General features: G+C 36.5%; 2 protein-coding genes across 2 annotated transcripts; both read right to left on the minus strand.

Annotated features, from left to right (window-relative positions):
* Positions 1-483: 483 nt before the first annotated feature.
* LOC128855773 (facilitated trehalose transporter Tret1-like) lies at positions 484-8,521 on the minus strand. Its single transcript, XM_054090942.1, has 5 exons — positions 8,316-8,521; positions 2,819-2,894; positions 2,238-2,399; positions 1,911-2,162; positions 484-1,672 (listed from the first exon to the last, which is right to left on the minus strand). Exons 2-5 carry the CDS (start codon positions 2,862-2,864, stop codon positions 753-755), a joined length of 1,380 nt encoding a protein of 459 aa, XP_053946917.1. The 5' UTR covers positions 2,865-2,894; positions 8,316-8,521; the 3' UTR covers positions 484-752.
* A 3,061-nt stretch (positions 8,522-11,582) lies between these two features.
* LOC128855774 (facilitated trehalose transporter Tret1-like) lies at positions 11,583-18,387 on the minus strand. The gene is made up of 5 exons (XM_054090944.1): positions 18,234-18,387; positions 13,793-13,926; positions 13,260-13,421; positions 12,933-13,184; positions 11,583-12,863 (listed from the first exon to the last, which is right to left on the minus strand). Exons 2-5 carry the CDS (start codon positions 13,893-13,895, stop codon positions 11,944-11,946), a joined length of 1,437 nt encoding a protein of 478 aa, XP_053946919.1. The 5' UTR covers positions 13,896-13,926; positions 18,234-18,387; the 3' UTR covers positions 11,583-11,943.
* Between the last annotated feature and the right edge of the window lie 6,507 nt (positions 18,388-24,894).

Here is a 24,894-nt window from a genome sequence, read left to right on the forward strand (position 1 = left end):
CATGGGATTGAGATGGCAGACAATGCGGCCAAGCAAATCTCCTCAGCAGCGGTAACAAAAGGATAGAAAGGTAGGATACATGTGAAAAGAATGATATGCAAAGAGCAGTTAGACGATATCTCAGCACCAAAACGAAACTAGAATGGCTAAACTACACCCACCACCGCTACACTATCATGAACCGAGAGCATATGACTCCACAATACCCCACCGGTAAGGGGAAAACACATATAAAATGTTTCTCCCGTCTACCGCTTGGCCAAACTATTCACACGCTCAAACACATTCAGACCGGGGAGCCACACGATCTCTCCTTAAACCATGTAAATATTTCAAGATTGCCCCGATCTGGTAGACGCCAGAAATTATTACCTCAAGAAGAACTGGATTGAATTATTAAGTAGAGAGAGAACGTAATTTTATGCTTTTTTTAGATTAACTATAAATTTTATCTATTTATTTGATTTATATTTCATACAGTTTAAAAAAATATATAAATTTTTTTGTAATTATTGCTATTGTTATTATGTCTACTTATATAATCAATTATACATGAAACTTAGATTAGATTTCTTTATAAATATTCAGCTTTAAATTTATTCAATAAATTTAACTTAACTTGCTTACGGGCTAGAAATACTTTAAAGATTACATTTGTACATGCGACAAAAATAATTTTGAAGCGATTTGATTCAGGACTCCAGATCACATCACCTCACTGATCAACGCCCCCACAATATCCGCTTAGTAACTTAGTTTGGTTTCTTTCCATTTAGCCTGTCTTGAATTTGCTGTAAACTCAGCCCCTTCGTTTCAACCATCAATAAGAGGGTGAAGAAGAATGCTGCAGCGCAGAAAATGCCAAACAACCAAAATGCATAGTATGAACCCAAGGCGTTTAGCGCTGGATACCAATATGTTACCATGAAAGCAACAACAAAGCACGCGGATGCCACAATCGAGGAGGCGATAGACTTCAAATTCGCTGGGAACATTTCACCCAACACCGTCCATGGCATTGATCCGAGTCCGATGCTGTAGACAATATTGAAGAGCACCAATGCAGGTACTGGCAACCAGGTTAAATTACTTGCATCACCCATAACTTGTTGTACATAGAAGAAGGCGCCCAATGCTGTCAAGCTGACACACAAACCAAATGCCGAAATTAGCAAAATCACTTTACGACCCAAACGATCGGCAATAATAGGCGTCAAAGCGGATGAACCAACTTGCATGCCAACCGCAATGATGCTGGCAATGGCTGAATCCAAACCGATGTTGGCACTTTCGAAGATGGATTGACTGTTGAATAGTACGGCGCTGACACCGCATAACTGCTGGAACATGATCAGACCGGCGGAGATGATCAGAGCTTTACGATTGCCCTTACTCTTAAGAATATCCATAACGGAACCCTTATTGGCCATAGACTCCTCTACTTCTCGCTGTATAACAACCATTTCATCTTGTACAATATCAGGGCTTTGACCACGTAAGAACTGCAGGGAATTTAAAGCATCTGACGTCTGGCCTTTGCCGGCATAGTAGTAAGGACTCTCAGGCATGAAGTAGAAGATGATATCGAAGACAATCGGCACAGCCAAACAGCACCACTGCAAAGTCACATACGAGACATATGGACCGATGACGAAAACGTATAGAATGCCAGCTGTGAAAGCGAGAGCGAAAAATTTAGTATGTTAGTCGTAAATGTAGCAATGAATTTTGAAAAATTGTATATGTATATGGGTATTTAGCAGAGCTCCTCCTCCTATTTGTGCTGTGCGTCTTTATGTTTTCACAAATGAAGGGACTTACTGTTTTATGCCGCCTCCGAACGGCAGATAGTCTTATTTTTCAGGAGCGAAAATAATAAGAGTAAGAAATCAAGAATAAAATTTGCTTACAAACAAAGAAGAGCTGCAAGAGTGAGCCGATGGCGCCGCGTACCGCACTTGTTGCAATCTCACCATTGTACATAGGTAGCACACTTATGACAAAACCGACGCCAAAGCCCTTTACGAGACGACCGACCAGCAACATCCAAACCTCGCTAGCGAGCATCAAAATAACATAGCCGAGAATGAAGAAGATCGAACTCGAAAGAAGTACCCATTTGCGACCAATTTTAGCGGCAAGTGGACCAGCAATGAAGCATGCTGTGGCAGTGGAAAGAAGTAGGAAATAATTAAGAGTTCGTGATATGATTTCGTGGATTTTTTTTTTTTACATACCTACTAAAGCGCCCAATGCCATAATCGATGAAATCCATGCATCGTCCTCTGTGGTGATGGGATGATCGAGTGGTGAATCTGTAGAATCTAAGGCTCTCAACTTGGGCCCCACTGGTGACGTCCAGCCGAGACAAGTGCCCGCCGCAAAGGCTGATAAATTAGCTACAAAATTGGAAATCATTGCACTTTAGTTGCAGCCAGATAGCTAACCGATAACGGTTGAGCAAATATTATCAACAATGAGTGTCGCTGAACTTGAAGTGGTCTTATCAAACTCTTCAGAGAAAGGTTAAGTTATGACGGGCACGCGGGTTCAATCACTAATTCTCAATCAATAATTCCCAATTGTGATAAATGATTTTTAAATGAATTACTGCACACAATTATGTTAAAGTTTGTAAAGTGGGACGCAAGGTTTTTTGTTGTCACCTATTTTAATAAGATCTTTGTTTTTAATTTTTTTCCTGCATTTTTTACTATTTTTTATACGAAATTTCGTTAATAACACTTTTGGTAAAGCCACCAATATTAGAAAGAAAAACTATTAAAACAAAAAAAAACACAAATTTACTTTTACTCACCCGCAAAAGCAACCATGAAAATGCGTATGGTCTTGACCGGCTCCATTCTAGTACGGCGTGGAAATCCGTCGCTTATCTGAAAAGGACACTTCACTTTGACTTGTGTGTGTTGTTGTTATGAACTAATTAGTAGTATAGTGTATAGATGTGTATGTATGTTTGTACGAAGGGAAATGCTGAAATGTGTGAAAGGCACATTTGATGATAAATTGCTGATAGAAAATAAAATTATAAGTGCATTTGTTTCAGAGATGTCAATCCCGGGATGTTTACTTTTGCTAGACCGGAGATTTTCTAAAAAAAGTTATGGCTACCTAATGATTACGTTCTTTGTGCAATATTAAAATTTAAGAAAAATATTGAACTGATAAATTTTTATTTAAATTTTTAAAAAGGCGGCAACCCCATTTTTTTTCTTGAAAATAATATTTTTAGACACTTTCAATTTTAGATTTTTAAATCTCTTTAATTTGTTGATGTTGTTATTATAATATTTCTTGACAGCTGGCAACCCGCTTTAAAAATATTTTCGAAAGTAAGATTTATCAAACCTCTTTCGTTTGGTTTCCATATTATTATATTTCATTTAACTAACTGATAAATTCTAATTTTAATTTTTTTCAAAAAAATTTTTTTTTCACACTTTCAGCTTGAAATTTTTGAACCTCATTCATTTTTTGATGCTGATATTATAACATTTCTGACAGCTGGCAACCCTCTTGAAAAATATTTTCGAAAGCAAGATTTATCACAGGCCAACATTGCATTGCACACATGCAAACAAGCGGTCACTATCAAACACCTCGCATCACACACTGGCTTTTCACTTCGGTAGTTCAGCCTATTTTACTATATTGAATACTTATGTGATGGCCCTCAACTCAAAAGCCGAAACTGCTGAGCAAGGTCCAAAGAACTGCATTTTTATGCGTCAGCGGTGCTTTAAGGATCACCCCTCATAAAGCGCTCGAGGTGCTTGTCAACTTGCCTGCTCTAAAACTGCTAGAAAACAGGTGGCCGCCGCTTCAGCGCTTGGATTTAATAGTATAGCGCTATAGAAGACGAGGCTGTTCGGCCATGCTTCTATGATATATTACATTCCATGGGTAGTTTTAATCAAGAAATCGACTACTCTTTCCCTAAACTCACCTTCGAAACGCTCTGCAAGACTAACATCCCATCAAGAAGAGAGTGGCAAACTCAATGATTAAGCAGAAGAGGGGAAATCAATTTTTACACGGATAGAGCCAAGCTAGAAAATAAAGTAGACTTTGGAGTTTTTTTCAAAAGAATGAGGATTACAAGTAGAATTATCTGTTCGACTTCCGGACTACTGTAGCGTTTGCCAAACAGAAGTCTTAAACATAAAGGAAGTAACTGTGTACCCTAACACACGAGCCGTAACAAAAACTGCGACAAACATCTTCTTGGATAGCCAGGCAGCCGTCAAATCAATGGAGGCTAGTTTACTAACATCAAAGGTTACTCAGGAATGCCTGGCAGTTCTAAATGGTATTAGCACCGTCTTCAAGGTAAGCCTTATATGGGTTCCGGGACACAGAGATATTGAACGAAATAGCAAGACCGATGAGCTAGCCAGAAAGGGTACTAATCACTACTTGAAAACAGAGACAATATTGGAATTCCTAGAACAACTTGCAAATTGAGGATACAAAATAATATTTTCCAAGAGGTCAATAGGTCATAGAGATAACAAAATACTTGTGTTACAACCAGGCTAGTTTGGCTGTATATATATATGAAAAGGCCGGGATAATTACTCTACCTCTCAAGAGAGAACATTTCGAAGGTCGTGGCTTGTGTAACCGACCATTGGCTGTTAGGTAGACACTCTTCTAAATTAGGAATATTTTCTCACGAATACTGCAGAAGTTGTAGAGATGAGGAAGAAATAGTAGAACCTTCCTCTGTAATTATTCAGCCTTAGCTGGGAGTACCAGAGTTCTATACTTCACTCGATTTCGGCACAGTATAGGGATGGCCAGATTGCAATTTAAACCCCGAAAATCCCGGGATTATTGAAATGCTCGAAAATGATATCCCTTTTGTATTTAACACATATATACCTACATACATATATATGATGATAAGTTTGAAGTGTAATGCAATATGAGCAATTAGCGCTCAGCTTAATGAGAAGTTGTGCCATGTTTTTGTATTTTCATGACTCTGTAAGGAATAAAATTTATTTGGAGTTTTATAATTTTATAATAATAATTCATATTAATAAAAAAATTTGGATCCATATTAGGTTGGGTGATTTGTTAAAATAGAATTTTTCGATGCCACGCTGTCGAAACTATAATTTTTCTTGTCATACAACAATAAATTGCTCTCCATTGGAGATGCCATAACTTCATTTTTATGGCACAAATTTGATTTAACTAGAATTTTCAAGGCACTCGGCGTATTTTAAATTATTGTTTCTATGGAAATAAGATTTCCATATTTTTAATTACATTAGCAAACGGGCAGTGGACATTATTCTTCTAGATATTGTGCCACGAAAATTTTAGTGATGAGAAAAAGAAGAGACAAGACCGGAGATTTTCTAAAAGAAAGTATGGCATTCTCTGTGCAATATTAGAATTTAAGAAAAATGTTGAGTTGAGTTAAAAAGAAGATTTAGACTCGACTATGATAAGATTTTACTTCAATATATAATTTCAAAAAGGCCATGAAAAATATCCTCATAAAAATGGCTGGCGTTCGAAGGTGGCTTATAATTGTAGGTCCCTCCATTTATGGAATGGAACAACATCAAGATGCTCGCCACAAATAGGAAGAGAAGCTCGATCAAACAGCTAACAGAAGTGTACGCGTCAATTATTTATTTATTTTTAAGATAACTTACTCAACCGTATTAGAAAATGTTTTCCAAAATAAGTTTTCTCAATACTCTTTCGCTAACTCATTAATTTAATAATTATATAGCTTTTTAAGGCGAGCATTTTTTACTTTCTAGCTTCTTTGCGCTCATATTTTCATATTTTTGAACACTTTTCTATAATAGTTTCGTCAATGATCTTTCTGAAATTTGTTTGATATAGTAGTGTTCCAGTTAACTTTTAGTGAATCCATTTACCCCTTTTTAAACAGGTGGCAACCACACTCAAATTGATTTAAAAATTAAGTTTTTTAAACCACGCCCCTTCGACTATGATATTATAATATTTCGTTCATCAAATGCATTTTGATATTTCAGACAGATGGCAACTCTATTCAAAAATATTTTTGAAAGTAAGATTTATTAAGGTAGTAGTCTGGTAACTTATTTTGAAAATTTCGAATTTCGGCTTTTTACATATTTTGAAAGTGCGATATATTGGTAATATTCTGTATAAATTTTAGACCGAAATTCGAAATATTGACGAAATTATAGAACATACATGAGAGCGGCTCGTACTTGCGCGCGCTAAGCCGCTAAAACTTTAAACGCGTTTTTCTCAAAACAACGTTTTTCCGGATGGCCGTCGTGAAAACAAATTTTCTATCTAACGGATTGAGCTAAAATTTAGATATGTTTTTCTACACATCAATAGTTCTGGCGGGTAGTAGATTTAATTTATTTCGTCCCTAACTTTCCATTTTTTAGTCCGATTTCCACTTTAAAAAAAGGCAATTTTCTTACGAAGTCCGCCATTTTGTTATTTTTCGTCAAAATCATTTGATCTTACTACCCGCCAGAACGACAAGCACACTGATTAATAAGCAATTTGTTTATTCTGTTTCAGATGACCACAAGTGACGAAATCACGCCGGCCAGCCACTGTACCTTTTTTTTGTCGCTTGCTGTAGTGTACAAACATAGTATCAAAACATTGATACCTTTAATAACATAGCAGAAAATCAAACCGATTGAATTTTATTTTCCCTTCCAAAAAATGTCCCAAACATGGCCTCAAAAAACGTGTAAGTTACCAGACTACTACCTTAAACCTCTTTCGTTTGACTTCCATATAATTATATTTCATTTATCTAACTGATAAACTTTAATTAAATTTGTAAAAAGGTGGCAACGCCATTTTTTTTTAATAATTCAGCTTACATTTTTTAAATCTCTTTCATTGGTTGACACTGATATTATAATATTTCTGACAGTTGGCAACCCTCGTTCAAACTATTTTCGAAAGTTAGATTTATCAAACCTCTTTCGTTTGACTTCTATATAATTATATTTCATTTATTTAACTGAACAAATTTTTTGTGACTTCCATATTATTATATTACCTAACTGATAAACTTTAATTAAATTTTTAAAAAGATGGCAACCCTAATTTTTGTTTTTCCAATAATAACATATTTAGACACTTTCAACTTGAGATTTTTAAACCTCTTTCATTTCTTGACGCTGATATTATAATATTTTTGACAGCTGGCAACCCTCTTTAAAAAAAATTTCGAAAGTAAGATTTATCAAACCTCTTTCGTTTGGCTTCCCTATTATTATATTGCATTTTTCAACAGATAATCTTTAATTTAAATTTTTTAAAAAGGTGGCAACCCCAATTATTTTTCTTTCAAAAATTTTATTTTAAACCCTTTACACTTCACACCCTCATTGCAATATTTGATAATTTGATCGATTAGTTTAATTTAACTTTTTAAACAGGTGGTAACTCATCAGCGATATGAAATATACTTTACGATCTATTCTCATACATGTCAAATATTTGTAAATTTTTTTTAATTCTTGTACAAAGTTTGAAACTTGAATTAATTTGGTTTTTATTATAGACTGCCATGACTACTCGTATATTGCCACCTTTTCCTTACTGTATGAGGAGTGAATACGCAAGACTGTCACGGAAAAAAGTTAGCAAAAACTAAATAATGAAAATTTTGAGTCTCTTGAAACTTGCACTTCAATAACAAAACAAACAAAAAAAAAATTAATAAATAATAATAAATAAAAAAAGTAAAATAACTGCACCACTTAAGAACAAAATTAAACGATTTTTGTGACTATTTCTGTCCTATCAGAATTTGCGAAAATGGAATTATTACTTTTTCAATCCGCAAAACCATACAAGACGAAGCCTTGATTTACAGATTTTTTGCGTCTTATTTTTTTTTCAATTTCAATTTTTTTTTGTACACTAAAGTAGTTTTGAGATTTTTTGTTTTATTTATTTTCTTTTCCGGGTTTTGATTTTTTCTTAATTTCACTTCGCCACTTTGCGTTCTTTACTAAAGCAACAAGCAATTAGCTAAAATTGCAAGCGAGAAATTCTCTTAAAGCAGAACAACTTAAGCGCAGGTAGGCATTAAATTTTGCACTCTGGGCAATTGCACAGGCACATACATATGTATGTGTATAAGTAGATGCAATTAATTATCTTGGACTTTTGCAGTCAACATTTCGCGTTCATTCATTAATTTCTTTTTTCTTCATTCACAAAAATATTTTGAGTGATTCAAATAATAAGTTGGACGAGACACAAATGCATTTACAGAAAAAATACAAAAATCTCACTTCTTTCTTTTTCACTAATATCCTTTTTCTCTTTTGTTTGTAATTCTTTGCTCAATTGTAGGTATATCCCAAATTGTAGGTAATATCCTGTGCACTTAAAGTGAAAGCTTGCAATATTTCACACAGTCGTTCACTCTTTTAATCGTTTATTAATATTTTTCAGTTATATCTCTTTTTTTACCCTCACTGGACCACCCTTATAAGGCGAGAATTCGCACAGAAATGATAAATGCTTGCGATTTGGAGGACAATTTAAATAAATTTGTTATCAATAAAATTTTCATTGTCAAAACTCATCGCAAATTCGTCGCTGCAGATTAAAATAACTCACAGTGTGGCGAGTAGGGGCAAAATTGCCGAAATAAAATATTAAAAAAGTGAAAAAGTAAAAGTGTAGTTTAGTTATAAATACTTCAGGTAAGACAAGCCCAAGCTGGGTTAACAGGATGCGCTACTGCGAAGCTAGCCGAGGCAGCCACGTAAATAAAAACGCGTTCCATACATTATGAAAATGTTTGCGTTTTCGAATAATCGAATAATATAACGAAAAAATTCTAAAAAAATTTCTAAAAATAAATTACTATAAGGTCAGCAACAAATTCGATATCTGAATATGATTCGAAAAGTCAAAGGAATCCACTAAAAAACTTTCAGGGCATGAAAAACTTATCAGCATAATTTCCGCTGTTAAGGGCAAAATTAAGAAAAAAATCTGAGTGTGCGTGTTTTCCGAAAATGGCAGAAAACATTTTTTTGTTAAAAATTTAAAAGATTTTATTTTAAATGTATCTTTAACGAAATAAAATTGTCCCTTTATTTTTTCCCAAAAAAAAATTACAGAAAAAAAATTTCCAAAAAAATGGCAGAAACAATTTTTGTTTTTAAATTGTTAACAAAAAAAATTTTTTCCAACAAATTTTTTTCCAACAAATCTTTTTTCCAAAAAATTTTTTTTCCAAAAAAATTACAAAAAAAATATTTTTCACAAAATTTAAAAAAAAAAATTTTTTTTCACAAAAATTTTCTTATACAATAATTTTTTTCCAAAATAATGACAGAAATCATTTTTGATTTAAAATTAAAAAAAAATGTTTTTTCTTTGTTTCTTTTTTTTCATAAAATTTTGTTTTCATTAAATTTTTTTCCAAAAAGTGGCAGAAATATTTAATTTTTGACTTTTTTAAAATTTTTTTACAAACATTTTTTTGCTAAAAATTAAAAAATTTTATTTCAAATGTATCTTAACAAAAAAATTGTTTTCCTTTTTATTTATAATTTATAACAAAAATATATTTTTTTTCCATCAATTTTTTTTCAAAAAAAAAATTTTCTTTTCATTTTTTTCCAAAAAACTGGCAGAAGCAATTTTTGATTTAAAATTTTGAACAAAAAAATTTTTTTGCCAACAAAAATAACAAAAAAAGAATTTTTCAGAAAATTTTTCTTGTAATTACAAACAAAATTACAAAAAAATTTACAAAAAAAAAATGTTTCACAAAAATTTTTTTTCTCACAATGAAATATGAGAATGTGAAATAATTTTAGATTTAAAATTTTTAACAAAAATTTCTCTTATAAAATTCCAAAAACATGGCAGAAACAATTTTTGTTTTTAAACTCCTAACAAAAAAATTTTTTTTCCAACAAAAATAACAGAAAAAGAATTTTTCAGAAAATTTTTCTTGTAATTACAAACAAAATTACAAAAAAATTTAAAAAAAAAATGTTTCACAAACATTTTTTTTCTCACAATGAAATATGAGAATGAGAAATAATTTTAGATTTAAAATTTTTAACAAAAATTTCTCTTAATTGTTTTTCCAAAAATTCCAGAAATAATTTTTGATATAAAGTTTTTAACAAAAAAAAATTTTTTTCATCAAATTAAAAAACAAAAAAAAATTTCCGCAAACATTTTTCTTTTAAATTTTTTCCAAAAAAATGGGGGAAACAATTTGTGTTTTTAAACTTTTACAAAGAAATTTTTTTTTTCCTAACCTTTTTTAAAGCATATTTTATCATAAAATAGAAGTGAAAAAATATTTATAAATATTAAAAGGAACTGTGGATATTTGGATAAATCTCAAAATTATTAAATTATTTTCAAAGTTTTCTCAGTTTACTTTAAAGTATACCTGAGTATAGCCAAAAATAAACTTATTATTTAGGTACTTTTCAGATTGAAATATTCAATGGTAAGTGGGAGCTCTTACTAATATTTTAACATAGAAACAAGTCTTTATTGCCCCTCAGATAAATTCTTTTCAACGTAAAATAAAAGTTTGCCCTAAATTTCGCCAAAATCGAATAATCGCCGGTGCAGTCAACCAATCTAGCCCATTTCTTTAACTTATTTTTTTTTTGCTAAACTGAATATGTGTGCCAAATTTCATCAAAATCGGACGACATTTATTTTTTCCGCCCACAAGTGTAGAGAGAGTGAAGATTAATATATCTTAACCATATTTCATGTTTCTTTTTGCTCTACTGCCAACTGCTCTACCCAACTCTTAAGTTTTAGCGAAATCCGCACACATTCACACTGTGCGACGCGGTCGTTCAAATGCAATCATTATAAAGAAATCGATCTCATTATAAATAATATGCAAGAGTGTACGAGTATCACAAATATTTAGTTACCGGCGCTTATCAGCCAACAGCTATACGAAGCGTATTTGTATTCATACAGAAAAAGATAGGTACGTCCGAATTCGAATGTACCGAAAATGACGCGAGTGTGATAATAATTGCTCTCAGAATGCAACTGGGTACAGTGATGCCAAAACGAGGGACTTTTCCCTTTGTATGATAATTTTTAATTAATTAAACAGACGCAATTATGGAAAGACGCAAGTTTTGAGTTCACCATCAAAACCATCCGTTGGCTCATTCTGCATTTTCGTCAAGAAGCTTCTAGTTTAGTATTCGGTATTCCTTGCATTTGACGGATCCTAGACCATTTGTTTCCTAAGAAGAAAACTGAATTTCAAGGTATAAGATTTCAGTTCGTGTAACCAATGAGAGCAAAGATGACACACGCGTGAAAGAAGCTAGAAGAAGAACACTTTCAGTACTGCTTCTACTACTGGATGATTCGTGAGACGGAGGGATGCATATCCAAATAGGTGGATATGCATGAAATAAAATTAAAGTAAGTATGGCGTCAGTCCTTTAATAGCCACATCTCGTAAAATTTCTTAAATTTCGCACCACTTTTTGCATTATCTTATTTCTGATAGCTTCAATAAAAATGTAAATTTTTTCGTATTTATTTTTATTGTTACTACTGTTATTATGTCTACTTATATAATCAATTATATATGAAATTTAGATTAAGCATTAACAACTAGGGGTTTCACGCTCGTATTACTTGTTTAACACAATATCGTTTTCATTCGTTTATTCCTTTATAAATATGAATCTTCAAATTTGTTTGATAAATTTCACAAAAAGTGATCTGCTCAATTGACCGCACTGAACAATGTCCCCAGAAGGGACTATCGCCATTACAATGTAAGGAACAAAGTGCATACGAAAAGATGCACACATACATTCACAAATAAGTTATCCTACAGCATGCGGATGTGAATGTCTCCGCCCCAGATAATATCGCCTCAGCAGTAGTAACTTAGTTTGATCTCTTTCCATTTAGTTTGTGTTGAATTTCCTGCAGACTCAGCCCCTTGGTTTCCATCACCACGAAGAGAGTGAAGAAGAAGGCTGCAATGCAGAAAATGGCAAACAACCAAAAAGCGTAGTATGAGCCCAAAGCGTTCAGCGGGGGGTACCAATATGTTACCATGAAAGAAAAGACAATGAACGTGGATATCACAAGCAAGGAGGCGATAGATTTAACATTGGCTGGGAACATTTCACCCAACACCGCCCATGGTACTGGACCGAATCCGATGCTGTACACAATATTGAAGAGCACCAATGCAGGTACTGGCAACCAGGTTAAATTTCTTGCATCACCCATAACTTGTTGTACATAGAAGAAAACGCCCAATCCTGTCAAACCGACAAACATTCCAAATGCCGAAATTAGCAAAATCACTTTGCGACCAAAACGATCGACAAAAAAGGGTGTCAAAGCGGCTGCACCAACTTGCGCGCTACCCACAATGATGCTGGCAATGGCTGAATCCACACTGATGTTCGCACTTTCGAAGATGGATTGACTGTTGAAGAGTACGGCGTTGACACCGCATAATTGCTGGAACATGATCAGACCGGTGGAGATGATCAGAGCTTTGCGATTGCTCTTACTCTTAAGAATATCCATAATGGAACCCTTATTGGCTCTGAACTCCTCCACTCCAGCCTCTATAACAGCCATTTCATGTTGTAAAAGATCTGGGCTTTGACCACGTAAGAATTGCAGGGAATTTAAAGCATCCGCTTTCTGGCCTTTGGCGGCATAGTAGTAAGGACTCTCAGGCATGAAGTAGAAGATGATACCGAAAACAATCGGTACAGCCAAACAGCACCACTGCAAAGTTACATACGAGACATATGGACCGATGACGTAAACATATAGAATGCCAGCTGAATTAAAGAGAAACATTTTGAATGTAAGGTCACAAATTAGCAGTGAGTTTGGAAAGAATCACTTACAAACCGCGAAAAGTTTGAACATCGTTCCAATGGCGCCACGTATCGCATCTATTGCAATCTCACCATTATAAATAGGTTGCACAGTCATGACAAAACCACAGCCACAGCCCGTTACGAGACGACCGACCAGCAACATCCACACTTCGCTAGCGAGCATCAAAAGAATATAGCCGATAATGAAGAAGATCGAACTAGAAAGAAGTGCCCATTTGCGACCAATTTTATCGGCAAGTGGACCAGCAATGAAGGGTGCTGTGGTAGGGAAAAGAAGTAGGTAATAATTAAGAGTTTATGATGTGATTTTGTTGAATTATTTCGTTTACATACCTGCTAAAGCACCCAATAACAAAGTGGCTGAAATCCATGCATCGTCCACTGTGGTGATGGGATGATCGAGTGGCGAATCTGTAGAGTCCGAGGCTTTTAATTTGGGTCCCACTGGTGACGTCCAACCGAGGCAAGTACCCGCCGCAAAGGCTGATAAATTAGCTACAAAATTGGAAATCAATGCACTGTAGTTGCGGCCAGTTAAGCATCAACAATGAGTGCCGCTGAGCTGAAGTGGTCTTATCAAACTCTTCAGAGAAATGTTAAGTTATGATAGACACGCAGATTTAAAAATTATATTATATAATTCTCAGTTCGTGAGTGAATCGTTGTGATAAATGATTTTTAAATTAATGAATGCAAATAATTTTGTTAAAGTTTGTTAAGAGAGACGTCCAGTTTTCTCTTGTTATGTGTAAGAGCGAGTTTAATTTTCATGCATTCTCTATTGCTTTAAATATGAGTTTTCGCTAATACCACTTTTGGAAAAGCCGCCAGTGTTAAAAAAAAAACATGAATATAATTTTACTCACCTGCAACAGCAACCATGAAAATTCGAACAGTTTTGTCCGGCTCCCTTCTAGTACTGCATGCTTGTTGTTGTTGCGAACTAATTAATAGCCCAGTGGTAGCCATGTATGTTTGTATATTTGCACGAAGGGAAATGCTGAAATTTGTGAAGAAGACATTTAGTGATAAATTGTTGAGAGAAAGCAAAGTTACAGTATAGGTACACTCCCGCGGGTTAGGGGGTTGGAATTTGCCCGCTGTATCGGATGCCTGTCTTAAGAGGCAACTACAATGCACGCCTCAGCCTGTTGGTTATGAGTTAACTCAACGATAACAGGCAGAAAGAAACAGGTACAGAAACGGCTTGGTGACGATGAGAGCATTGCCGTTATTGGAGCGTCCAACTACCTGACAGTACATCCGAATATGCTCATGAGTCTGAAATTTGATGATTTTACATTTGCTTGCCTTGCTTGGGTGTCATTCCGCATTTGAAGTTTTGTCCCATGTGCAAGTGATTGAAGTGGATATAACAGAGCCTCAATCTGCTTGCTTGCACATTCTTTTAGAGCCCAACGGCGGTATAAACTTGACAGCACTTTAAGTTAAGGTATTGAGGTAACTATGCCGAGAGTTGCATAATAGTGTCATGGTAGTGCCTAAATAACCAGCCGATGCCCAGGCAAGTTCGGTTGTGGCAAGCACCTTACCGCGGTATGCCGCCTATGCCGGACCATTTCCTTCCGGGACTAAAATTAGACGGATGGAAAACAAAACAGAAAACAATAAGGAAACAACAAAAAGTGAGAGTGTGCTCCCATACTCTCGGAAGACGACCTGCTGGTTTGGGCCCAGCACTTCGCGTGTTCACCATAGCACTCCACTGCTGAAACCCATCTCGTAGTTGTACGAAGAAGAAGAATAAAAAATTCTCTGGGTTGTTGCTCAAAGCGTGGCTAGAAGAGCAAATATTCTTGGGTGTGCAGGTAACATTTCTCTGAACTGGGTGCGAGCACTTAGAAGCATAGAGAGAAATTAAATTCCTGATGAACTTGCCACGAAGCGAACTAAATTGACCTTAGAGGCCTCCTACTCAGTCATCGGCATCCCCCTAACAGTTGTTAAAGGGGAACTGTAAAACTTATTTTTCAGGAAAGCGCAGAAAAGATGGAGCTCCATTACTTCAGATGGTAATTCGAAAACCCTTTGGCCTCAGTACAATCGAAGGGGGACTATCACAGTCGTGGGAACTCCACGCCCTTAAATTTCCAAACTCCGAGCTGTGTTTACCGGTCATTGGACGATTAGCACACAGGCGGAAAAGCTACTTTTACCATTTAACCGCCATTGCAGAAGTTGTGGGGACCTGTCATAGAAAGCGACTGTAGAGCATTTTCTCTGTAAATGTCCGGGTTTGGCAGCTAGACGATTACGGTCACTGGGTGCTCCTTTCTTCAACAGCATGTGGCAGTGCGCCAACCTAAATCCCATCAATCTTCTCCATAACATCAACAGCTCTGGCTGGCTGTAGATATCTGCTTGTTGGAGGTCTCATAATGGTATCAAAACGGCGCTCTAGTGCTACTTGGGGAGCGCCAGAGTGGTCTTCAACAATTTCACCACCTACCTACAAAATTGTACGTGCATTTGCTTTAGGAATGTCTATCCCGGGATGTTGACTTCTTCTAACTCTAGTCCAATCAACTTCAAGGTTTTTTGAGTGTAATTTATTTTCATCAAATGCAATTAAGAATCATAAGAAGCCTCTTTTTGTGGAAAGAAAACATTTATTTGCAACGCCTTTTTATAAAACTGGCTATTTAATCCTCATAAAATATTTAAGTTTTTATCAAAAATCCAGACTTTGTATTCAAATCAGATCACACTTTGATTAGCACAAACTGTCATTGAACCATCAATGCAAAAAATTCTATACTTCATTTAATTTTGGGACAGTATCGCGACTACAATTCAAAATCTCGAAAATCTCTTGATTATTAAAATCCTGAAAAGTGGCATCCCTAATTTGTATTATGTCTAACACATACATACATATATATGATGATGAGTTTGAAATTTTATGTAATCGGAGCAATTAGCGCCCAGCTCAGTGTAAATTTGTGCCATATTTTTGTATTTTCACGACTTTTTTAGTATGATAAAAAAAATTTCTGTGATGAGAAAACGAAAGACAAGAAGGAGATTCGTCGTAAAAAAATATAGTAATTCAAAGGTAGCATTTTCTTGCGTTGCAAGAAAAGGGTATTCTTCACTAAGTAGAGAAAAGCTTGACGAAATTTATCATAACGGTACAGGGTTTGATTGTAAAGTAATGAGCCTTTCCGCGCGGAGCGCCTGTCAAGCGATCAACCGCACCGGCTGGTGGGGGAAAATGATCGTTGGACCTTCCCCTTCCACTAGAAACCGGTTCCAGTTCGCTGGCAACAGCAGTGCAGTCAACATCACTCCGCGCGTGAAAGCTGTTTTAAAAGTGTGTTAGGATTTTGTAGTGGCGAAAATGCAGCGATCGTTGGAGCAACTTTCCTCGATCAAATTTTGCGCAAAGCTACACAAAACGAGTACTGAAACCATTGGGCTACTAAGGAGGCTCACGGGGACCAATCTCTGTCCAGTGCCCGGGTAAAACGGTGGCACAAGTCGTTCAAGGAAGGCCGGGAGGACGTCGAAGACGAACAGCGATCTGGAAGGCCTTCGACGACGCAAACAGACGAAGATGTGAACCGGGTTCGTGAATTTTTGAACATTGACCGTCGTGCTAGTCTACGTGAGATCAGTGAAGAGTTAAATTTAACTTATTACAATGTGTGGGAAATCGTGACCGGAAAACTTGAAATGCGCAAAGTGTGTGCCAAATTGGTTCCAAAGGCGCTGGCGCACACCGCCTTCCTCTGCACCTCTGCATTGGCCAAAATGGGGGTTCCGGTGCTTCCCCACCCTCCCTACAGCCCATACCTGTCCCCTCCGGACTTCTTCTTGTTCCCGCGCCCGAAAAGAAAGCTGAAGGGGGCGTTTCGACTCCATCGAGGCGATCCAAAAAACAGCCGAATTGAACGCGATTCCGGCGGATGAGTTTAAAAAATGTTTCCTGCAGTGGAAGGACCGACCCAAGCGGTGTATTGACGCTCAAGGGCCCTATTTTGAAGAATATTAGTTGTATAAGCCAAAAGGTTTAATAAAACTGTTTAAAAAAAAATAAGGCTCATTACTTTTCAATCAAACCCTATATGCGTAAGGTATCGCATTTAATCGTCACACGTAGCCACTTCCTTCATTACTCGTTTATGTGAACTTGAGAGGAAAGCCTGAAAGGCAAAGATGGAAGCAAAACGAAATACAAGTTTTTATAGAAAAGAGTACTCGGAGTACTTAGCCATTGGATTGGTGTCTAAGTGACGGTGGAATAAATCTGTAAACAATTCGCTGGTCGACTGTAAAAATGGTACATTTTCATTTTCTTAAGGTATAATATCTTAAAAATATTGTGTGAAAACTTGAAGTGAATCCGACAAATACTTTTCAAGTTATTTAACATTAACAAAGGGCGCTCGGACGCTTCGGAGCAAATAGCAAAGCTTTAAATGCGTTTTTCTCAAAACTATGTTTTTTGAACTGGTGATCACTGTAACTTAAAAACCGCTTGGTAGATTTCAAGAAAATTGACACTGCTTTTGAAAAACATAAAAACTCGTGCGTGATCCAAAAGCTTTTTTTTTTTAATTTCGATATTTGTCAAACACTTAATTGTCGGGTTTTTCTCGAAAAACTGAAAAGTATTTCCTAAGGCCCTCATATTGTTAATTTTGAAAAAAAGCTTCGATCAGGCACAAATCTATTTATAAAGTAAATTTCTGTTGTCCGATTGACTTGTCATGACCACAGCAAGAGACTTCTGAAGAAACTGACTCCACACAAACGGCGATAACTTTTACAATTATTATGATTTTTTTTTTTTTTTAATTTTGCTAAAGTCAAGTCGAAACAAGATGCATTATGTTTTTATTTTTGTAAAATAAATCAACTGACTAGCAAAAAAAATCATTGAAATCATAATTTTTTTCGGGTCTCTGTCTACCCCTAACCACTTAACAAAATATAACGTTTTCTTTTTCACACAGTTCACTAATATCCTTTTCTCTTTTGTATTTTGTCTGTTTGCTCAAATTAGCTGCCTCTTTAATATCCTGCGCACTCGCACTTTGTGTGAAAACTTGCAATGCCGCACACAGTCGTTCACTATTTTAGTCGTATTTTATTATTCTTGCGCAAAATCTTGTTTTTCACACTCACTGGACCACCCTTATAAGGAAGGAGTTGGCACAAAAATGATAAATGCTTGCGATTGTGAGGATATTTAAATAAATTTTTCAATACATTTCACTATCAATAAAATTGTCACAGTCAAGACTTATCGAAAATTCGTCGCTGCAGATTAAAATAACTCACATTTATTGCCAAAATAAACTGTTAAAAAAGTGAAAAAGTAAAAATGTACAATAGTTCAGTAGTAAAAAGTTGTGAGCTCTGAATATTAGACACTTTCAACAATTGATAATTTTTTCCTTTCTGACACTCATAATTTTAAACTGAACTGGTTGGAATGAAGTCGTCTAATTAACTACACTTCTCTACAGCTCTTTTAACTGAAACATTTGTGTTTACTGCGCTTGTTTGCTTTAGACAATAGGAACAGAGCCTTTTATTTCCCCCTGTAGACTTTTCCGTCTCTTTGTTCTCTCGCCCCGCCCTCTTCATATGAAATACCTGGGCTTCCTCTACTTCTGCTTGTGCTTGGTTCGTATAGAATTTAGTTGTATTCACTTTACAAACAACTACTCTGATCTTCTGACTTGCAACACTTGAATCGGAATCCTGACACTCGAGAGATGTTTCAAGCCAATAGCGGCACATTTCTTCAAAATACACAGAATTACAGCTGAAATAGAAAAATCGTTCAGGGAGAAAAACATATGCTCAGTAGTCTTCCTGGACGTCGCAGGCATGAAACACTTATCAACAAATTGAACTCATGCCTTCCACTTCGATACAGTACATTTATGAAATCGTATATAACTGAATGCTAAAAGCTGGAGCCCTTTCGTCCCTGAATTCGAATTTCGTATATCCAACAAAAATAATTACCTTAAAAGCCTATATTCGATTAATATACACTATTTCAGATGAAATTATTTGTGGAAGGCCGTGGAGGGAGGAAAAGTTGTGGTACAGGTATGTACCACTAGGGTTTTTAACCGGTACACATAGGTATGTACCAACAAGTACAAGAAGTTACATTGTATGTGTTATCGCTATAATATAAAGAAATATCATATATTTTGTGTGATAAAGCTTGAAACAATCTTCGCAAATAGTTCTTGTTCTCTTTTGAATTTTTACTAACGCGCAACGACTACAACGTCTTCTTGTAGCACCTTCGACAGGCAGATGTTATGATGAGCCAAAATGTTTTCTCTTCTTGGAAAGAGTACCTCTTCTTGGCAATCCTGTAGTCTTCTTCCCTTCTGCAATCAGTTCTGCAGCAAGATTCATAACATATGTAAGATAAGGAACTTTCTCATTTTTACGCCTCAAATCGTTGTAAAGTATCCATGCGTTGGTTGTACACATGCCAAGGCGAGTATAAAAGACTTTCTTCCACCATTTGGTTGACTTTCTATCATGAGTGTAGATACTTATGAATTGATCAGCCCGATCAACTCCGCCCATTTTCTGTCGATAGAATGCAATTGCTTCGGGGCAGTCTATTTCCACTTGACGACCTGACTTGTCTTTTTTTTTTGAAATTTTAGTCATATTAGGTTTCTGACTATTAGTCATTAACAACACTTCTTTTGTGTCGTGCCACTTTGTACACATAAGTCCCGTATCAGTACACCGGAATAGTGCTTCTCCTCGTTTAAGTTTTCCTGGCATTGTTGGAACATTTTTGCGGTTAGCCATGCAAGTGCCAACAGCTGCAAAGCTAATAGTTTCCAATAAATTTACACTTGTAACAAAGCGGTCAAAGCATAGAACTACATTAGGAGCCTTTATTGTAGAAGCTAATGTCTTCACAACTCTTTCTCCAAGAGTTAATGAATCAACATTTGATTCTGAACCTTTACCAACGTACACAGTAAGGTCATATGTATATCCAGAATCAGCATTACAACGTAGCCATAGTTTGATACCGCGTTTGACTGGCTTCAAAGGCATATATTGCTTGAGTGAGGAACGGCCCTAGAATTTAGTCATGCTTTCATCTATACATACTTTGATGTGGACTGTCTTGGCGCCATTTACTAAAAGTATGCTTCAAACAAGAAATTAAGTCATCGTAAGATGTAAAGGGTGCTTTTTTTAGAGGTTAGGTTTTCAAGTTGGCACTACTTTTTTCGTAGATGGTCTTTTTGACAGCTGTCACCTGATTTATGCTCAGTTTGGTTTGCCATTTCATTATGAATAGACTTACACCTGAACAACGTTTGCAAATAGTGCAAATTTATTACCCAAACGAGATGGCCACCGATCCCGATTTTCACAAGAAAATTTTGTTCAGCGATGAAGCTCACTTTTGGTTGAATGGGTTTGTCAATAAGCAAAATTGTCGCATTTGGAGTGAACATAATCCACAAGCCATTGCTGAGACGCCGTTACATCCTCAAAAAGTCCCTGTTTGGTGTGCTCTATGGGCAGAGGGAATCATTGGTCCATATTTCTTTAAAAATGCAGCCGGCCATAATGTTACAGTCAATGGAGAGCGCTATAGAGCCATGATTAATGACTTTTTCGTGCCTGAATTGGACGATGTTGATGTGGACGACCTTTGGTTCCAACAAGATGGCGCTACATGCCATACAGCCAACGCAACAATCGATTTATTGAAGGAAACTTTTGGTGAGCGCATTATCTCGCGCCGTGGACCTGTGGCGTGGCCTCCAAGATCGTGCGATATAACACCGCTGGACTATTTCTTGTGGGGCTATGTGAAGTCGCTTGTCTACGCAGATAAGCCCGAGACGATTGACGTCTTGGAAGAGAATATTCGGCGCGTTATTGCTGACATACGGCCCCAATTGCTGCAAAAAGTGGTCGAAAATTGGGCCTCTCAGCTGGAATTTATTCGAGCCAGCCGCGGCGGCCACTTGCCCGAAATCATTTTTAAAACATAGTGGCAAACCCTTATCTTTGGAACATTTTATGGAAAATCTCCAATGCAGTGGATTGCTTTGAGATATTGCTCAGTATTTCACAGGGCCTTTCTGGTGGACTAATTGTGGCAGTACTAAATGAGTCGCCCATCAAGAATGCGATTATTATGAACAAATTCAGGCTCAGATTCAGTGGCTGATTTTCTGGATTGCTGCAGAGCTCGCTGTGCCGACTCAATTTGGTTGTGGTCGCTCTCACTTTCTGTTTCAAGGTCTATTTCGTCCTCACTTTCATTAGATTCAGATAGAATCTGTTTCATCTCCGCTTAGTTCGTAGTCGTCTGATGAATCCGCAGAAAAATCTGACATACTTTCAATCATGCTTTCTAGCTCCTTTTGGCTCAACGATGTCTTTTTCATTTTCGTCCTGGAGTAAAAGAGACTTTGTCAAACATGGTACATATATGTACCAGCAGAAACTACTGTTGGTACATACATGTACCACAAACTTTAGTAGTCAATAAAATTTCAATACGAATTAGATACAACAACAAATTTACATACCTTTATTCTGATAGGGTTTGTGCTGAAAAATACTAAATAAGGCAAACATCGCAACATAAAGACGTGTATAAAAAGTCAGCTGTTGACATTTAACTAACCTCACTTTCATCAACATTCAGGGTTACCAGACGGTGCAATTGCATACTGTTTTTAGTGTAATTTAAAGCTTTTAGGATACATTAAAAAGTGCTGGTACATATGTGTACCACTCGGGACCAAAGGGTTAAAGTATTCGATGCGGTACCAGCTGGTGGTAGCAGAGGAAGAGGAAGGCCTCCTGTGCGTTGGAAAGATCAGGTAGAGAAGGACTTGGCTTCCCTTGGTGTGTCCAATTAGCGCCGGTTAGCACGAGATAGAAACGACTGGCGCGCTTTGTTAAACTCGGCCAAAATCGCGTAATCGGTCATTACGCCAATTAAAAAGAGGAACTGAACGTTATTTTCGCATAAAACAAGGGAATGAGTATTCCACATTGGAGAAAATAAACGCTGTCCTGCCGCAAGGGAGCATCCTTGGACCCCTGCTTTACCTTCTGTATACGAAAGATATCCCATTGTATCCTAAGCACTATGATCACCACCTTTGCTGAGGATATAGGAATTCTTGCAACAGGAAAAACCGTCGCTAAAATTCAAACCGTTATAGACGCAGTAAAAAAATGGACGAAAATTTGGCGAATAAAATTAAACAGTAACAAATCAATTAATGTGACCTTCACCAATAATGCTACTAGGTTCTTCAATTCCATACGCAAATACTGCCAAATGTCTTTGCATAAGGCTCGATGCTAAGCTACGTCGCTGAAGTTATTAAAATGCAAGCAGAAGCCCGCTCTAATATATGTTAGTCTTCTCCTTTATGCCGATGATATTGTTCTCTTGGCGGATAACCCTAAAGTCACGTAATCCATGATTAATAACCTGGAGAATTACTGCGCTGAATGGAATATGGAAGTAAACCCAAATAACTCGGAGATGATGGTCTTTAGAAGAGGTGTACGACTTTCCCAGGCAGAAAAATGGTGGTACCAAGGAGAAGGAATTAAGGGTACAGATACCTGTAAAATTTCGAAAAAAAAATGTTTTCTCTTTTTTTCATAGAATATTAATATAATCCTTTAAGAATATGTCAAAAATTTTTAGAACGTAAATTTAAGTATTCCTTATACAGGGTGGCGCACGAATCGTGCTACAAAAACAAAACGTAATAACTTTTTTTCTGTGTGAGTAATCGGCTTTTTTTTTTTTTTATTTTGCAGATTAGTATTTAGATTTACAAAAAATGGAGGTTTGGGATACCGAAAAGAGGAGTTGGATAGTGCAGCGGTACCATGCTTTGCAGTCCATCATTTCCGTCCAAAGGGAATTTAGGCGGGAGTTTGGCGGCACTCCCCCGAGCAGATGGACCATTATGAGGCTGGTGAACATGTTTGCTGAATTTGGAAGCATCGCACGCAGACCGTACCATCGAGATCCCCATGTTCGGGTCGAAGCCACAATCGCGGCTGTAGCATCGTCAATTCAGGCAAATCCAAGAGTTTCGACTCGTAACTTGTCGGCGCAAATTGGAGTTAGCAGACGGTCATTGCAGCGGATAGTTCATGATGACTTAAACTTGTTTCCGTACAAAGTTCAAATCACAAGCAAATTAAACCCTCTGGATTTGCCTATTCGCCTGGAATTTTGCCAAAAAATTATTGAAATGGCCGAAGAAGACAACAACTTCATAAATTGCTTGTTTATGTCTGATGAGGCCCATTTTGATCTAAACGGCAATGTAAACAAGCAAAATTGCCGTATATGGAGTCAATCAAATCCGCAAATACTCCATGAGATGGAACTGCACCCAGAACGAGTCACAGTGTGGTGCGCAGTTTCATCAAGGTGCATTGTCGGGCCATACTTCTTCGTAGAAAACGGTGTAACAGCGACTGTAAATGGGGACCGTTATTTAAACATGTTGAAGGAGTTTTTTTATCCAGAACTGCGGCGAAGACGTATCCCTTTTAACAGCATTGGGTTCCAGCAAGATGGAGCAACTGCACATATAGCCAGACCGGTTATGGAGGAGCTCCAACGAAAATTTAGAAATAAATTGATATCCAGAAATTCCACTTTCCGCTGGCCCCCAAGGTCATCTGACCTCACTGCACCAGATTTTTTTTTATGGGGTTATCTCAAACAAGAGGTGTATAAAACAAAACCAAGTAATTTGACTGAATTGAAGCAGTCCATCACAACAATAATTGAGGCGATCCCGACTTCAACCCTTCAGTGCGCAATGAACAATTTTCTCATCAGGTGTCGCATATGCGTGAATGAGCATGGAGGTCATTTAGGTTCTATTATTTTCAAAACTAATTAGTTACATAAAATAAAATTGAATTATCTATACAATAAAAAAACAAAAAGTTAAATACATTGATTAGAAAAAAAGTTATTACGTTTTGTTTTTGTAGCACGATTCGTGCGCCACCCTGTATTATAGATCGTCAACCATAACGGCTAAATTTTTTGCATTCGAGCGCTGGGAGAGGTTAAATTTTCATATATTCAAACTTTACACGCGCTTTTCTCAAAACTATATTTTTCGAATGGGCGTACACGATAACTCGAAAATTTATTGACCGATCTCCATGAAATTTTGCACACATCTTTTTTATTATTGTACTATATATTACATTTTATGTGAATTTACAATTTTTCTAAAATTTTTCGAAAAATAATTTTTTCGAAGCGAAAATAGGGAAATTCACCCCAAAATTCTTGTTTTTAATCATTTTATTCCGCGAATTTTTTCCCCCAATTTTTATTTAATTCATATAAAAATTATGACATTAATAAACAAAAAAAATTTTGCTACAATGCCCCCCGATTGAGAAGCCCCGCTGCCACCTTTCTGGAAGAGTTTAGTGTACATCCGCCAATTAAAATGATTAGGTAGGTAGGTAGGGTGGTTGTCATAAGACACACTTAGACCTTTCGCAGGTCCATTGTGATACCACTGGAGCTTATCCTTACCCTACGTGTTCCTTTTCAAACGGTAGCTTTAATAAACAAGCACAGCTTCGTTAGTTTTAGATGGGCTATGTCCGCTACATCGGCTAAAAATGCCATATCAAGAGTGCGGAACCTCTTTATAGCTAAGCACTCACACTCACATAAAAGGTGTCTGACTGTTTCCTCTTCTTCTGTGCTAAGACAGCGTCTACAGAAATCGAAGTACGGGAGTCCTAACCTTCTAGCGTGGCTGCCTATTAAACAATAACCAGTTAATACACCTATCATTTTTCTTATAGATTCTCTGTTGAATCTTAGCAAGATCTTCGATCGACCGCTGTTTCAGTTCGGCCATGTCTGTCTGCTTAGTTCGCATGTTGTGAGGTTTTGCCA

This window comes from Anastrepha ludens, chromosome 2 (assembly GCF_028408465.1).
Source record: "Anastrepha ludens isolate Willacy chromosome 2, idAnaLude1.1, whole genome shotgun sequence".
Lineage (NCBI taxonomy): Eukaryota > Metazoa > Arthropoda > Insecta > Diptera > Tephritidae > Anastrepha > Anastrepha ludens.

Bases quoted from the DNA above. Each gene is read 5' to 3' on its own strand.
- LOC128855773 (XM_054090942.1), bottom strand. From the start codon at position 2,864: ATGGAGCCGGTCAAGACCATACGCATTTTCATGGTTGCTTTTGCGG. The intron at 2,400-2,818 runs GTGAGTAAAAGT...CCAATTTTGTAG, and splicing joins TTTCATGGTTGCTTTTGCGG to CTAATTTATCAGCCTTTGCG. The intron at 2,163-2,237 runs GTATGTAAAAAA...CCACTGCCACAG, and splicing joins GGCATTGGGCGCTTTAGTAG to CATGCTTCATTGCTGGTCCA.
- LOC128855774 (XM_054090944.1), bottom strand. From the start codon at position 13,895: ATGGCTACCACTGGGCTATTAATTAGTTCGCAACAACAACAAGCATGC. The intron at 13,422-13,792 runs GTGAGTAAAATT...CCAATTTTGTAG, and splicing joins TTTCATGGTTGCTGTTGCAG to CTAATTTATCAGCCTTTGCG. The intron at 13,185-13,259 runs GTATGTAAACGA...TCCCTACCACAG, and splicing joins GTTATTGGGTGCTTTAGCAG to CACCCTTCATTGCTGGTCCA.